Source organism: Ornithorhynchus anatinus, chromosome 10 (assembly GCF_004115215.2).
Source record: "Ornithorhynchus anatinus isolate Pmale09 chromosome 10, mOrnAna1.pri.v4, whole genome shotgun sequence".
Lineage (NCBI taxonomy): Eukaryota > Metazoa > Chordata > Mammalia > Monotremata > Ornithorhynchidae > Ornithorhynchus > Ornithorhynchus anatinus.
In genome coordinates this window covers 4385139-4401784 of record NC_041737.1, presented here as the reverse complement: position 1 = coordinate 4401784, position 16646 = coordinate 4385139, and the positions used below count along the sequence as shown (strand labels likewise).

The 16646-nt window shown below is 44.4% G+C and overlaps 1 protein-coding gene across 3 annotated transcripts in view; it reads left to right on the top strand.

The window, feature by feature from the left end:
- Positions 1–12765: 12765 nt before the first annotated feature.
- TECRL (trans-2,3-enoyl-CoA reductase like) overlaps positions 12766–16646 on the top strand; it is a 108309-nt gene continuing 104428 nt past the window's right edge. Inside the window, exon 1 of one of the 3 annotated variants that reach the window (XM_029074268.1) lies at positions 12766–13048. In XM_029074268.1, the coding sequence (XP_028930101.1) occupies positions 12815–13048 (234 nt within the window). In that variant the 5' untranslated portion in view covers positions 12766–12814. The remainder of the gene's footprint in view (positions 13049–16646) is intronic. The other 2 variants (XM_029074267.1, XM_001510987.3) reach the window with 2 other exon arrangements.

Genomic DNA, 16646 nt, shown 5'->3' with positions numbered 1-16646 from the left:
TCCACAGCATTGATTGAGCACTGACTGAGAGCAGAGCGTAGTACTGGGCCTTTGAGGAATATGCACTAGAAGTAAAAGATGCAGGTTTGTTATTTTTCAGAGCCGGCAATCTAATTGAGGAGATGAGTGGATACAGATTGTAAAGTATATAATGGTTAATGGTTAGGTTAGAAAGGATACAGAAACCTCAACATTCATGCTGACAACATAAAGCAACGACGTATTTCATTCAGGGCCCACCTGTGGCAGGAACCCCGCACGAATCCATCATTTACTTGGTTCACAAACCATAGCGCTGTTGAAATATTACTATTAAAAACAGCTTCAGCCATTCAAAGAGGAATAAATTCTAGTCGGTACTGTATATCCATCAGTCTGATCATAAACACAATGCAATTTGTCATTAAATAAGCAAAATAAGGAACAGAGATGGGATTTTTTTTTTAAAAAAGTCATACTCAAGTGCAGTAGAGTTCAGATTTTGAAACTGACCTCAACTGGTTGGAAATTTCTGATGATTTCCTTCTTGATTCCTTCATGAACTGATTGGAAGAGGTGCATTTTCATTGTTTTCTATTTCTTGTTTCCCGTTTGAGTACTTTGGTGTGCACCATGGACTAAATGTACATTACGGGATGTCAAAACAGTAAATCCTAGCGCTTGGCCGGGCAGCATAGTTATGGAAATATAGATTGGCATCGCAAAGTTGCCTGATGTCCCTGATTTTGGACCGAGTCATAAACATCAGTTAGTGGTATTTATCGAAGTGCTGTACTAAGCACCTGGGTGAGTCCAAGGGAAGCAAGACACATTTCCTGCCTTCCAGGATCTCACCATCCTGGAATAAGCAATGACTTATCAGAAACGGCAAGTCTGATCAGGCCAAAGGCTCATCCAAACCAGCAGTGCAGACGACTGACTGTATTAGGTGATGCTTGGTTTGGCAGTGTGATGACTGCTTCCCTTGAGATCCACTAGTGTGGCCTGGAGCCCGTCAAACGGCAGGGACTGTCTCTATCTGTTGCCGACTTGTTCATCCCAAGCGCTTAGTACAGTGCTCTGCACATAGTAAGCGCTCAATAAATACTATTGAATGAATGAATGAATGAATGAGGTCCCCGAGAGTCAGGAGGATTTGGGTTCTTATCCTGGCTCTGCCCCTTGTCTACAAGTGACCTTGGGCAAGTCACTTAACTTCTCTGTGCCTCAATTACCTCATCTGTAAAATAGGAATTTCCCCTCTCAGGGTCACACCCGGAGAGTCTCCAGTACTCTACCAGTCTCGGCTATAATAATGATAATGTTGGTATTTGTTAAGCGCTTACTATGTGCAGAGCACTGTTCTAAGAGCTGGGGTAGATACAGGGTCATCAGTTTGTCCCACATGAGGCTCAGTCTTCATTCCCATTTTACAGATGAGGTCACTGAGGCCCAGAGAAGTGAAGTGACATGCCCACAGTCACACAGCTGACAAGAGGCCGAGCTAAGATTCGAACCCTTCGCCTCTGACTCCCAAGCCTGGGCTCTTTCCACTGAGCCACGCTGCCTCTCTGTGGGAGGAAGAGTCTAGCAGAGGCCTACCCATTTCATTCCTAGCTTGGCCAGTGGCTAGCGAGTGGAAGACAATCAGCTACAAGTCAAAACTCCCCCATGCCAGGCAGCAGTGGCACGGAAGAGAATCCAGGGTGGAGACTCGAGTGTAGTGCGTGGAAGGCGGCGATGGTAACCCACTTCTGGATTTTTACCAAGAAAACTCTATGGATCCACTACCGGAACGATTGCAGTGGGACGTTGTGGGAGAGCTGTGCCCGTGATGTTGCTATGGGTCGGAAACGACTCGACGGAATGAGACAAGAAAAGAAAGTAGGAGTTTAGACTGTGAGCCCCATGTGGGATAGGGACTACCTATAACTTGATTAGCTTGTATCTTGTCCAGAGTTTAGAACATAGTAAGCACTTAACAAATATCATTATTACTATTAGGTAAGCCATCAGGGGTAGAATATATTTTCACTTTAAAAAGTGGAGCTTATAAGCATGTATGATTTAAAGCATCACCAAATTGCCAGAAACTCTCTGGAAGACTAAATTTATTGTTAATCTTCTAATCAAATGCTAATCGTAAAGACAAAAAGATGATTTGAAAATGGACTTATTGGGGACATCATCATTAGTATAAGAGCCCCTAAATCAATTTTGCTGTACCTTAGTTTATTTTTCAAAAAAAAAATCAAAGTTCTTCCGTTATATTTCTCAGCTCTTCACAGAATATCCTAAGGCCACATGTTATTACACTTTTGAAATGGGTGGGGAAATAGAGGCACCTATTTCTTAAATCAACAGTGGGATTCACTGATCTCTTACTGTGTGCAGATCACTGTACTAAACATTTGGGAAAATACAACGGAGTTGGTGGACACCTTTCTGGCCCATAACCAGTTTAAAGATAGAGAAATGTGTATTTTAGATTACACTACTCAGCAGAGAGTCTAAATGAGATCTTTCTCTTCAACAGGGCCAGTTCCCAAAACAGGGCTGCCCTAAGCTGCAGAAAAACATGCTGTCCCTCCCCAGTCTGTAATATTTTATCTATTTTTCATCGCATGAGAATATAGCACATTATGGAATAATATCACATGGAAGATAATCTGAACCCCCAAACGTAGCGCAATTATTAGAGAGGCTACCATAAACTTCCACCTTCCCAAATGGGCCAGAGTCTGCACTTGGCTCCCTGGATACCATAGGCAGGCTGGCGGTGGTGACTTTTTAATAATAATGATGTTATTTGTTCTAAATGCTGGGGTAAATAAAGGATAAACTTAATGGATACACTGCCTGGCCCACGTGGGGCTCACCGTTCAAGCGGGAGGGAGACGGGGGCTGAATCTTCATTTTACAGATGTGGACACTGAGGCCCAGAGAAGTTGTCATGCTATGGGCACAGTGGTAGAGCCAGGATTAAAACCCAGGTCCTCGAATCCCCAGACCTGCGCTCTTTCCGCTAGGCGACACTGCTTCTCTAACCATCATTTCGCTTCTGGGGCCATTCCTGCACCAAAAGCTGCCGTTGACTATAGAGAGACCATTGCGGTGAGGGAATGTGTCTGTTGTTTGTTGTATTGGACTCTCCCAAGGGCGTAAAACAGTGTTCAGCACACAGTAAGCGCTCACTAGATACAATTGAATGAATGAACCTCCTTTCTTCCCGGTAATTCTCCTGGAGGTAGTTGCCTGACTTGCTAACTGCCTGAAGCCAATCCTAATCTGCAGATTTACGCACCATTACGTGAAACCATCTTCCAATTTCTTAAAAAAGATGCACGCACATAAATTTTTGATTAAATGTCCATTTAATTTACCCAGTCCCAGACTCCTTAAAAACAACCTCACTAAATGTCTTGTTCTCATTAAATAGATTTATTCAGTTGGGGTAAGACTCACGTTTGACGCAACTCAAGCCAAGGACTGTGAAATTATGTTTTCTGTTCCAATTTTGTTTATGTTTTCGGTGAGCAGCCATTATATGCCAGGTTCCTTGTAAAACATTTAATGTTTTCCTTCATATAATGGGCAATTTGAAGCCCTAATTGAACATTCTGGAGCTGATACATTGATTTCCACATTTCAGTTTTGTTTCGTTCCTCCTGGGGAATGGCAGGTTTGAAATCCCACAGCGTTTGCACAAGTTGGTGAAGAATTCGATTTTTCTGGGTGGGTATGGTGTTTGTTAGGTGCTGACTATGTGCGAATGCTGTATTCATTCATTCATTCATTCAATAGTATTTACTGAGCGCTTACTATGTGCAGAGCACTGTACTAAGCGCTTGGAATGTACAATTCGGCAATGGATAGAGACAATCCCTGCCCGTTGACAGGCTCACAGTCTAATCAGGGGAACGAGGATAGAAAGAAAATGGTCATGCTACACACAACCCCTATCTCATACACTCGTACAGTATCATTTATTGAGCGTTCACTATGTGCAGAGCAGTGGTACTAAGCGCTTGGGAGAGTTTGATACACCAATGAAGAGACACCGTCCCTGCCCACAATGAGCTTACCGTCTAGAGTCTATTTCCTAGAGAAGCAGCGTGACTCAGTGGCAAGATCATGGGCTTGGGAGTCAGAGGTCATGGGTTCGAATCCCAACTCTGCCACTTGTCAGCTGTGTGACTGTGGGCAAGTCACTTCACTTCTCTGTGCCGCGGTTCCCTCATCTGTAAAATGGGGAAGAAGACTATGAGCCTCACGTGGGACAACTGTAAGCCCGTCAAACGGCAGGGACTGTCTCTATCTGTTGCCGACCTGTTCATCCCAAGCGCTTAGTACAGTGCTCTGCACATAGTAAGCGCTCAATAAATACTATTGAATGAATGAATGACAACCTGATTACCCTGTATCTACCCCAGCGCTTAGAACAGTGCTTCACACATGGTAAGCGCTTAACAAATACCAACGTTATTATTATTATTATTATTATTAAATGACTTATCCAAGGTCACACAGTAGACAATGGAAGAGCAGGGATTAGAACCCAGGTCCTACGACTCCCAGGCCCCTGCTCTTTCCATTAAGCCACACTGCTTCTTGAGTAGTCTAATCTTCTATAGACTTGTATAATCTTGGATTTCCACTGCATAAATTGGACCCTTTCTCATGAAAAATGACACCCTAATTATTTAAGAGTTCTGAGTCCATGCCTGGAAGTGAGACCAGAGCAACAGGTTAAAGATCCTCCGATAACGTTGGTTCCGGAAGAACTCCGCAAAGCGTCCTGAAAGAAGTGAAAAGGTTCAGCAGAAAACCTCCTTCATCTGCATTAACTTCTCCTAATAGCAGTAATAATAATAATTATTATTATAATTAGGATATTTGTTAAGTGTTTACTATGTGCCAGGTTTCTGGGGTAGATACAAGCAAATTCAGTCAGTGGTATCCGCTGAGTCCTTAGTGCGTCCTCTGGACTGTAAGCTCATTTGTGGGCATGGAACATGTCAACTCCGGTATGTCGTACTCTCCCAAGTGCTTAGTACAGAGCTCTGCCCACAGTAAGTCCCCAAAAAATATGTTTGAAGCAGCGTGGCCTAGTGGCAAGAGTGCGGGCTTGGGAGCCAGAGGATGTGGGTTCTAATGACGCTCCACCACTTGTCTGCTGTGTGACCTTGGGGAAATCTGCTGTGTGATCTTAAGCAAGTCACTTAATCTCTCTGAGCCTGTTTCCTCAACCGCAAAATGGGGATTCAGTACCTGTTCTTCCAATTTACAATAAGAGCTTCCCGCTGCACAAGGATTGTATCTGGTCTGATTAACTTCTATCTACCCCAGCACTTTGAAAAAACTTGGACCGATAGTAAGTGTTGAGAAATATCATAAAAAAAATCATGTTGGACAACATCTCACATCTGTGAACCCTCTCAGTTGTGTCCTCTTTCCCAAGAGGAAAACTCTAAGCTCACTGTGGGCAGAGAATGTCTGTTTTTTGTTATATTGTACCCTCGGTGCTCTGCACACAGTAAGCGTTCAATAGATAGAATTGACTGCCTGACTTACTAAATGCTCATCTTCGGAATCGGTCTTCCTGCTGAACTTGTTCCATTCACCTGATGGTTTCAGATGCCCGGCAGTTTCTCTTCCTCTGTCATATCCTTCTTAAAACGAGTTGCCCGTAACGACGAGAAACATTCCGGTGCATCTCACATGTTGTTCTTTTGAGCCCTAATACATCTCAGACTTGTTCTAAATTGAGCAGACAATCCCCCCCCCGCCATCTTCTCAGATGTCACCAACGCAGCTATGTGTGTGTTGTGCGGGAGTGAGTCTGTGCGTGTGTGTCTGTGATCACCTCTCCTACTGTTGCCAGCTGCTTCTGCCCATCCTGAGGGAGGAGGAGGAGGAGGAGGAGGAGGAGGAGGAGAAGGAGGAGGAGGAGGAAATAATGTTTAGGAGGATCCATTCACTCTGCTGCTTGGACCAGTTTTCTAAACAAAGAAAAAAATTCCGTCCACATTTCCTTCCTCCTTGGGATCGTCCGGTAGTTGCCGATCCACCTTCACAAGAAGCAGTAACTTCTGAGTGCTGGCTTTAAAGGACTCCCTGTCACCTTGTCTTTTTCTATCTTACTTCTCAGATTTCTTAATATGAGCCACTTCGCTCCTCTAATTCCAATCTACTCATTGTACCTTGATCTAGTCTATCTCACTGTCAACCCCTTCCCACATCCTGCCTCCGGCCTGTCTGTTGATTGTTATATTGTATGCTCTTAAGCATTTTGCAAGTATTCTGCCCATAGTAAGTAGCGTGAAGCAGCATTGAAGCAGCGTGGTTCAGTGGAAAGAGCCTGGGCTTGGGAGTCAGGGGTCAAGGGTTCGAAACCCGGGTCTGCCACTTGTCAGATGGGTGACTGTGGGCTAGTCACTAAAACCTCTTTGGGCCTCAGTGACCTCATCTGCAAAATGGAGATCAACTGTGAGCCTCACGTGGGACAACCTAATGACCCTGGAACTCCCCCAGTGCTTAGAACGGTGAGCTGCACATAGTAAGCGCTTAACAAATACCAACATTATCATTATTATTACTCAGTAAACACAACTGACTGACTAGAATTCCCTCCCACTCAAATCCGGCAGACCACCTCTCTTCACACTTTAAAAGTCTTATTAAAATCACATCCCCTCCAAGAGATCTTTTATTATTATCATCATTATTATTATGGTTTTTGTTCAGCACTTAATATGTGCCAGGCACTGTGGGTAGATACACCCAACTGGGGTTGGACACAGTCCATGTCCCATGTGGGGGTCACGGTCTCGATCCCCATTTTACAGATGAGGTGACTGAGGCCTAGAGAAGTGAAGTGACTGGCCCAAGGTCACACAGCAGACAAGTGGCAGAGCCAGGATTAGAATTCATAATAATAATGTTGGTATTTGTTAAGCACTTACTATGTGCAGAGCACCGTTCTAAGCGCTGGGGGAGACACAGGGGAATCAGGTTGTCCCACGTGGGGCTCACAGTCTTAATCCCCATTTTACAGATGAGGGAACTGAGGCCCAGAGAAGTGAAGTGACTTGCCCACAGTCACCCAGCTGACAAGTGGCAGAGCCAGGATTTGAACCCATGACCTCTGACTCCAAAGCCCATGCTCTTTCCATTGAGCCACGCTGCATTCATGAGTGCCAGGCCCGGGGTCTATCCGCTACACCGACTTTCCCTGACTAAACCACCATTTCCTCCACTCCCTCTCCCACCTACGCCACGTTTGCTCTGGGATTTGCACCCTTTCTCTCTCCCACCCTCAGTCCTACAAATCTTATCCGTAATTGATTTTAATGTCCGTCTTCCCCTCTAGACTGTAAACTCCTTGTGGGCCGGGAACCATTTCACCACCCAAGTGCTTAGAACAGTGCTCTGCACACGATAAGCACTCCATAAATACCATTCACCGACTGACTGCCTGGAGAGAAGAGGAGAGAATGGTTCCGTCTGAGGACTCTCTCCCACCTGACCACACAGATGTTCTGACTCAGGGAAAGATCACGGGCAAGAGATTCAGGAGAGCAGACGGGGATTAGAACCCAGTACAGCAGTGGCTTGCTGAGTGACTGGGTAAGACACTTTACCCTCTCTAGGCCTCTGCAAAATGACGATAAATATTCCCGACTGAATGGTGAGCCCTGTGTCAGCAGGTACTGACCCGGTGCTGACCTTCTCACCCTGCCGAGTTCTCGCCTGTCCTGCAGTCGATCCCGGCGCACGGTATTAATTCATTCATTGAATCATAATTATTGAGCGCTTACTATGTGCAGAGCACTGTACTGAGCGCTGGGAATATACAATTCGGCAACAGATCCCTGCCGAGTGACGGGCTCACAGTCTAATTGGGGGAGTCAGACAGACAAAAACAAGACAACATAATCACGATAAATGGAATCGAGGGATGTACACCTCATTAACAAAATAAATAGGGGAATACAAATCTATCCAAATGAGCACAGTGCTGAGGGGAGGGGAAGGGAAGGGGGAGGAGCAGAGGGAAAGGGGGGAAAGGGGGCTTAGCTGAGGGAAGGTGAAGGGGGGGGGGGGCAGAGAGGGAGCAGAGGGAGCAGAGGGGAAAGGGGAAGCCCAGTCTGGGAAGAAAAATATGGAATGCGTCACAGATTTGCGTGTCATCCTCCTACCTCTGGCCTGGAATGCCCTCCCTCCTCGCATCCACCAAATTAACTCTCTTCTTCCCTTCAAAGCCCTACTGAGAGCTCACCGCCTCCGAGAGGCCTTCCCAGACTGAGCTTCCCCTTTTCTTTATCTCCCCCCTCATCTCCCCGACTCACGTCCTTTGCTCTCTACCCCCTCCCTGCCTCACAGCACTTGTGTATATATGTACATATGTATAATTCCATTTATTTATAATAGTGCCTGTTTACTTGTTTAGATGTGTATGTTTACTTCTTCTGGTGTCTGCCTCCCCCTTCTAGACTGTGAGCCTGTTGCGGGCAGGGATTTTTCTAAGTATTGTAATAATAATGTTGGTAGTTGTTAAGCGCTTACTACATGCAGAGCACCGTTCTAAGCACTGGGGGAGATACAGGGTCATCAAGTTGTCCCACATGAGGCTTACAGTCTTCATCCCCATTTGACAGATGAGGGAACTGAGGCCCAGAGAAGTGAAGTGATTTGCCCACAGTCACCCAGCTGACAAGTGGTAGAGCCGGGATTCGACCCATGACCTCTGACTTCCAAGCCCGGCTCTTTCCACTGAGCCACGCTCCTTCTATTGTACTTTCCAAGTGCTTAGTACAGTGCTCTGCACATAGTGAGCACTCAATAAATACGATTGAATGAATGAATGACAGGTAGCAAATGGGTCGGGTCAGATTCATTCATTCAGTTGTATTTACTGAGCACTAACAGTGTACAGAACACTGTAGTAAGCGCTTGGGAGAGTACCCTATAACAGCAAGCAGATATTCCCTGCCTATAGAAAGCCTACAGTCTAGAGGGGGAGACAGAATTAATAGAAATAAATAAATTACAGAAATGTGCATAAGCGGTGTTGGGCTGGGAGGGGCGCTGAATAAAGAGAGCAAGTCAAGGTGATGCAGAAGGAAAAAAATACAAATACAACGTTGTTATTATTATTATACAAGGTGATCAGGTTGTCCCACGTGGGGCTCACCGTCTTCATCCCCATTTTACAGATGAGGGAACTGAGGAACGGAGAAGAGAAGTGCAGCATGGCTCAGTGGAAAGAGCCTGGGCTTTGGAGTCAGAGGTCATGAGTTCGAATCCCAGCTCTGCCATTTGTCAGCTGTGTGACTGTGGGCAAGTCACTTCACTTCTCTGTGCCTCAGTTACCTTATCTGTAAAATGGGGATTAAGACTGTGAGCCCCACGTGGGACCACCTGATTCCCCTGTGTCTACCCCAGCGCTTACAACAGTGCTCTGCACATAGTAAGTGCTTAACAAATACCAACATTATTATTATTAGGTCACACAGCTGACAAGTGGTGGTTGTTAGTTAGAGCCCCCAGCTTTTCTTATCCAGTTTAGTCCGGAGGGCTATTCGGAGTCACCGGTTTTAAAGAAAAGGGCGAAAGAAGGCGTTCTGCAAGCTCTCCTTTCCCACTCCTCCCCCTCAAGCTTTGCCTGAATGGTTCCGCTTCCAAACTACTCTGAACTGGGAATGCAGATGCCTAGTTGAGCTGGGATCTTTACAAGGCTTTAAACCTTGCCCACAAAGAGATGAGAATTGTAGCAGTAATCGCCGGGAACCGAAAGGATCAAATTACCTCAAGAGAGATTAGGAACAAAAACAAACCCGTTATTAGAAAAAAAAAATTCCTGTCCTTTGGAACACTCAGACAAGTCACCTCCATCACCCCACTGCTCCACCCCATCTATCTCCCAGCCTTTGGTGTTTTAATAGCTCAATATTCTAGGTAGAAGCAGCGTGGCTCAGTGGAAAGAGCCCGGGCTTGGGAGTCTGAGATCATGGGTTCGAATCCCAACTCTGCCACTTAGCTGTGTGACTGTGGGTAAGTCACTTCACTTCTTTGGGCCTCAGTTACCCCATCTGGAAAATGGGGATGAAGACTGTGAGCCTCACGTGGGACAGCCTGATGACCCTGTATCTCCCCCAGCGCTTAGAGCAATGCTCTGCACGTAGTAAGCGCTTAACAACTACCAACATTATTATTATTATTATTCTTTCAAAAAAGGTCAGTAAGAATTTAGGGAATGTAGATGAGAAGATGACTGCATTCCAACCCTCCTCAGTTGTACCTAGAAGTTTAAAACGCTTAGACAGACGAAGGTAGTTCAAACAATCAGCGGTATTTATTGAGCACTTACTATGTGCGGAGACCTGGACTAAAGCTTGGGAGAGTGCAGTAAAACACGGAATGGGTCTATCAACTCTGTTTATACTGAACTCAACCAAGCTATAATCCAATGTTCAGCACATAGTAAATGCTCACTAATTAAAGCTCTGAAAACTCACCTCCTCCAAGAGGTCTTCGCAGACTGAGCTCCCCTTTTCCCTCTGCTCCCTCCACCCCCCCTTCACCTCTCCTCAGCTAAGCCCTCTTTTCCCCCCTTTCCCTCTGCTCCTCCCCCTCTCCCGTCCCATCCCCTCAGCCCTGTACTCGTCCGCTCAACTGTATATATTTTCATTACCCTATTTATTTTGTTGATGAGATGTACATCACTTTGATTCTATTTATTTGCTTTTGTTTTAATGAGATGTTCATCCCCTTGATTGCCATTGTTCTTGTCTGTCCATCTCCCCCGATTAGACCGTAAGCCCGTCAAAGGGCAGGGACTGTCTCAATCTGTTACCGATTTGTACATTCCAAGCGCTTAGTACAGTGCTCTGCATATAGTAAGCGCTCAATAAATACTACTGAATGAATGAATGAATAATTACCACTGATTGCTCGATTGGGTTCAGTGATTCTCATCCACCACTTTCTTCCCAACTCTCCCTTTCCTCCTTCCACTTCCCCTTTCAATCAATCTGTCATTAGTGTTAATTGAGCACCTATTGTGTGTTGCGTCAAGGGGTCCTAAAGAGCTCTGGGATTAATAATGATAATTGTCTTGTATGTTAAGGGTTTGCTCTGTGCCAAATTGTGTAAGTGCTGGATTAGCTATAAATTAATCGGGTCAGACAGTTCCTAGCTCTCAAGGGGATGAATCACTGCTATTCTAAGAAAGAGATCTCTGGAAAGACTGCTAGATAAACAGCTTTCATTCATTCAATAGTATTTATTGAGCGCTTACTATGTGCAGAGCACTGTACTAAGCACTTGGAATATACCATTGGATGTCCCAGTGGATAGAGCAGGGGCCTGCGGGCGAGAAGGACCTGGGTTCTAATTCCGGCTCTGCCACTCGTCTGCTGCGTGACCTTAGGCCAGTCACTTCACTTCTCTGTGCCTCAGTTCCAGCATCTCTAAAATGGGGATGAAGACTGTGCGCTCCATGTGGGAGAAGGACTGTGTCCCGACCCAATACTCTTGTATTCACCTCAGCGCTTAGTATAGTTCCTTATATATAGCAAGCACTTGGAAGCCACTGCTATTAGGAACTGGGTTCTAATTCTGCTCAGCCACTCGTCTGTTTTGTGACTTTGTTCGGTCACTTAACTTTTTTGTGCCTCAGGTACCTTGTCTGTAAAATGGGGATGGAGCCTGGGACAGAGACTGCATCTATCCCAGCGCTTAGTACAGCGTGTGGACTACAAAAAGTTTTTAAGAAATATCACAAATAAAAGATTGGGCAATATGGAAGAGATGCTTACTATCAAAAAGAAATATATATATTTCCTTTTACTTGATTATAATAATGTTGGTATTTGTTAAGCACTTACTATGTGCAGAGCACTTTTCTAAGCGCTGGGGTAGATACAGGGTAATCAGGTTGTTCCACGTGAGGCTCACAGCTAATCCCCATTTTACAGATAAGGTAACTGAAGCACAGAGAAGTGAAGTGATTTGCCCACAGTCACACAGCTGACAAGTGGCAGAGCTGGGATTCGAACCCATGATCTCTGACTCCCAAGCCCGTGCTCTTTCCACGGAGCCACGCTGCACCTCAGAAGTTTAGAAAGCCCCAATCCACGCATCGGACCTAACCCTCCATTCACTTTGAACTGTATAGAGAGAACAAATCTAACAGATTTCTACATTTCATGCCTTACCTAAGTGTCATTCCTACCTAAACATTTGTACCTAGGCATGTTCTGAACTTTATTCTCCAAACAAAATTCCCTGGGCTCCTGAGCTCCTGGCATTTGGTTATTTAAAAATCTCTGATGCCGTACTTCCTTCTATAACAGTGCCTTGCACGAAGTAAGCGCCTAACAGATGCCCTCGTTATTTATTTAGTTTAGAATCATCAGGCGAGAGGAGACATAGAATTCACGTGTGGAAATGCTGATTTACCTATCATGCAGAGATACCAAAGGAATTTCCAGGCTTTTACTCTTGAATCTTGACTTGCCCTGGAATTCCAGTGATCCCTTGTCTTATTAAGACATCCAGATAAAGAGGAAAAGCGGCAAGTGCTGTTCAATGTTGCTGAAGAATAAAGAATTCCCCCCCTCCACCCCGTCCCCTCTATTCAGAGTGATATGTTATTTATAGAAGTGGATTATCGCCATTGTTTTCAGGTCTGCTAAATAAAACTGGCTCTTGACGAGGCATGTCACCTGACCTTCATGGGGTTTCATCAGTTGTATTTAACTGGTGTGAGAGGAGTCCTTTGGGAAATGGCCTGGGTTAATATGACAAATTCTACGGGTTAAGTGGCACGATGTTCCAAAGGCACAAGCCCCTCGCTTCCAAATACAAGAGGGAATTATCCCTTCAGAGAGGCTCACAGCCCCCACTGCAGAATGACATGAAGAATTTTCACTCTTTGTCGCAACTCGTCCTCTTTGCCGGTCCACTGAAACCTTCTCCGGCGGCCAAGCGTTCGAAGACCGTTCACTTTGAGGTAGAGATCCTGGATGCCCAGACTCGAAAGCAGATATGTATCGTGGACAAGGTGAGTGCGGGCTTTCTTAGCTCCTGTTCTCCTCCCTCAGACTTAAAGGCTTTCTTGGACCAAACACCTGCCGCCATGTGCCGTAGCCTGTTGGGTATCCGCTACCTGGGTTTTGCTTTAGAATCGTCGTGGCTGATGTTCATCCATCTACTCATTACAGATGATGGTCAAAGTATTTTCTTTTCTAACATTTTTGAGCTGGTGGCATAGCAAGTAGAAGCTTGCTGGAAACTAATTCCCCCTAATTAGTGCCTCACTCAATCAGCTCTTTTCCTCCCATCTCACCTCACTGATCTCCTGTTACCACACAACCCGCTCACTCCATTTCTCTAATGTCAACCTACTCACCGTACCTCAGTTTCATCTGTCTCGTCATTGATCCCTTGACCATCCGCTGCCCTAAATCTCCCTCCCCTTTCATATCCACTGTCCTCACCACTGTCCTCAACTTCAAAGCCCTCCTGAAATCACATCTCCGGCAAGAGGCCTTCCCTCATTTTCCTCATTTGCCCTTTCTTCTGTGTCACCTATAGACTCGGATCTACGCCCCTCAAGCGCTCGATTTTCACTTTTCATTCATTCAATAGTATTTATTGAGCGCTTACTATGTGTAGAGGAGAAGCGGCGTGATTCAGTGGAAAGAGCCCGGGCTTGGGAGTCAGAGGTCATGGGTTCGAATTCCAGCTCTGCCACTTGTCAGCTGGATGACTGTGGGCAAGTCACTTCACTTCTCTGGGCCTCAGTTCCCTCATCTGTCAAATGGGGATGAAGATTGTGAGCCTCATGTGGGAGAACCTGATGACCCTGTATCTGGCCCAGTGCTTAGAACAGTGCTCTGCACATAGTAAGGGCTTAATAAATACCAACATCATTATTATTGTTATTACTAAGCGCTTGGAATGTACAATTCGGCAACAGAGACAATCCCTGCCCAATGACGAGCTCATAGTCTAATCGGTGGAGACAGCAGAAAAAAATAAGACAACACAATCATGATAAATAAAATCGAGGGGATGGACACCTCATTAACAAAATAAATTGCGGAATAAAAAATATATAAATGAGCACAGTGCTGAGGGGAAGGGAAGGGAGACCAAGTTTTTTATCCCTATACTCTCCCCATTTTCCACTCTCTGATTCATTATAACACCTGTCTTTCCCACATCTAGACTCCTTGTAGGCAGGTAGTAGCATGGCTTAGTGGAAGGAACCCAGACTTGAAAGCCATAGGTCATGGGTTCTAATCCCACTTCTGCCACTTGTCAGCTGTGTGACTTTGAGCAAGTCAGTTCACTTCTCTGATCCTCCGTTCCCTTGTCCATAAAATGGGGTTGAAGCCTGTGAGCCCTACGTTGGACACCCTGATTACCTTGTATCTACCCCAGTGCTTAGAATAGTGCTTTGCACATAGTAAGCGCTTAACAAATGCCGTCATCATTATTATTATTATCATTGTTTCTACCAACATTATTGGATTGTACTCTCTGGTGCTTAGTTCTCAGTCTGTATAACGGTAGGTTTCAATTCATACCACTGATTGATTAACTGACTCTCAGTGCTGTATAGAGTACGATGAATCATTTACTCAGATTCCATTTTCTGGAATTATAAATCAGTCACTTCAGGGTTCGGTTTCTCAGAAGAGCCAGTTGTTTTTTGAAAGCTGTAAGTGTTCCTGTTTTATTTCTCCAAAATTTTATAACTTTTTTCTGTGGTTCAAAACTGAATAGCACCCCACAAGACATTACGCTACACCTAGACTTCTGAGATTTGTCTGTGAAATTTGCCTCACACCACTAAATTTAGACATCTGGGGGAAGGGATCAGGGAATTGAATATAGCTCTAAAGGAGCAGATAGTCTCATCACTTTTTGTACAGAAAAAGTGACCTCTTTGGTGTCCTGGGCCTAAAATAAATGCCAAAGTTTGTTTCATTTAACATTATAAAGAACTATTTGCATGCAATATATCTGCTTTTCAGATGTTCAAGCAATATGAATGTATGCTTTTAGTCTGTAAAGTGTCAGGAACCTAGAAATGGACCTGAATTAGCAGACTTCCTTTTAAGAGACAGACAGTTGATAGATTAGCATAACACATACAGGTGACCATTTCAATGACCTTGCGGATCCAACCAGGCACACAAAAATGGCTGGAATTCCTTTGGTATTGAGAGAGGGGAAAAAAAAAAAAAGGCAAAAATGTTGTTAGGTGAGGTTGAAAACAAGCTGTCATTATCAACCACAGAGTTGATAAAGAGTTTTGCTATGCTTATTTGCTTACAAAGTAATTATAATTGCAGTCTTGTACCAGTGAACAAAATAATGAAGCAATGTACTTCAGGGATTCATTCAATATAATCTTGAGTTCTTGTATATTTAAAAAAAATCATCGACTGCTGACAATTCAAAAAATGAGATAATTTCTAAGAGGATCCAGACCTGGAGTCTCCAACAGAGGCCATAGTATTAGAGAGTCAGTACTAAAAATTGAGAGTATTTCATAAGAGGTTCTTTTTAATTTCTCAAATATTGAAGTTATTTTTCTTAAATTTTCACTTCCCCAGGCTCATTGCATGCATTCCGTGTTGAGGAAAATTAAGGATAATTCTTTAATTATAGCAGAGAATTACACAGGTGTAATTCAACTGCATAGGAATTGGTCAACTTCCAAAAGTAGACTGAGGTACCTCCCCGATGTTTCCCACTTGAAGTTGCAGTTACAGATCATCCAGTTTCCCTAAGAATCCCCCAAGACACCCAATTAATTAATACCTGATTAATTAATTATATATTAATTAATACCTGATTGACAAGGTGTATTTGAAGATTTTTCCACCAAACCCCGTTTTCTATCCTTTCCCATGGCTTCTCTGCTGTCTGACTCTGTTTTTTTCTAAATTTCAAATCTCCAGCCAATAAGCATTCAGAGAGACACTAGTTCTCTGGTTTAATTCAAGGGAGCCCCATTTATGTTGAAATCTAGCACTTGAGCTTTAAACAGTTTTTGCTGATAATCTTTGGGTCACAATAGCCCTCTCTTGAAGGAACTATCTTTTAAGCCGCCCCCTGGACCAATCAGGAACCTTGTTCCACAGTGCAAATCTGTAGAAAGAGGCTAGAGATAGAGAATCCAACAGATCTCTCACGCTACCCCCCCAAAATGCCATTTCGAATCTCTCATTCCTTAATTTGAAATGAGTCTGCAAATGTTTGTGTCTTTAAGGAGCTTGTGGATTTTGATTATTTCCCTTGGGGAACATCAGTCACTCATGGTCACGTGCACAGTTTGCCAAATTTCTAAACAGGATTCTAGTGGAATGTGTGACAGAGGAGAGCCATCACTCCCGGGGATATTAAGGGTCGTCTGCCTCTTCCTTTAGAGTGTTGCTTTTAGATCTCCTTTTGAATGGACTTTGAAGCCTATCTGATCCCGGAAACTAGCTAGGGACTCTTTCCCAGGATTCTTATGATGGTATTTGTTCAGCACACATTATGCATCAAGCATTGCGGTAGAAACAAGCTAATCAGGATAGACCCAGTCCCTATCCCTCTTGGGGCTCACAGTTTTCATCCCCATTTTCCAGATGAGGTAACTG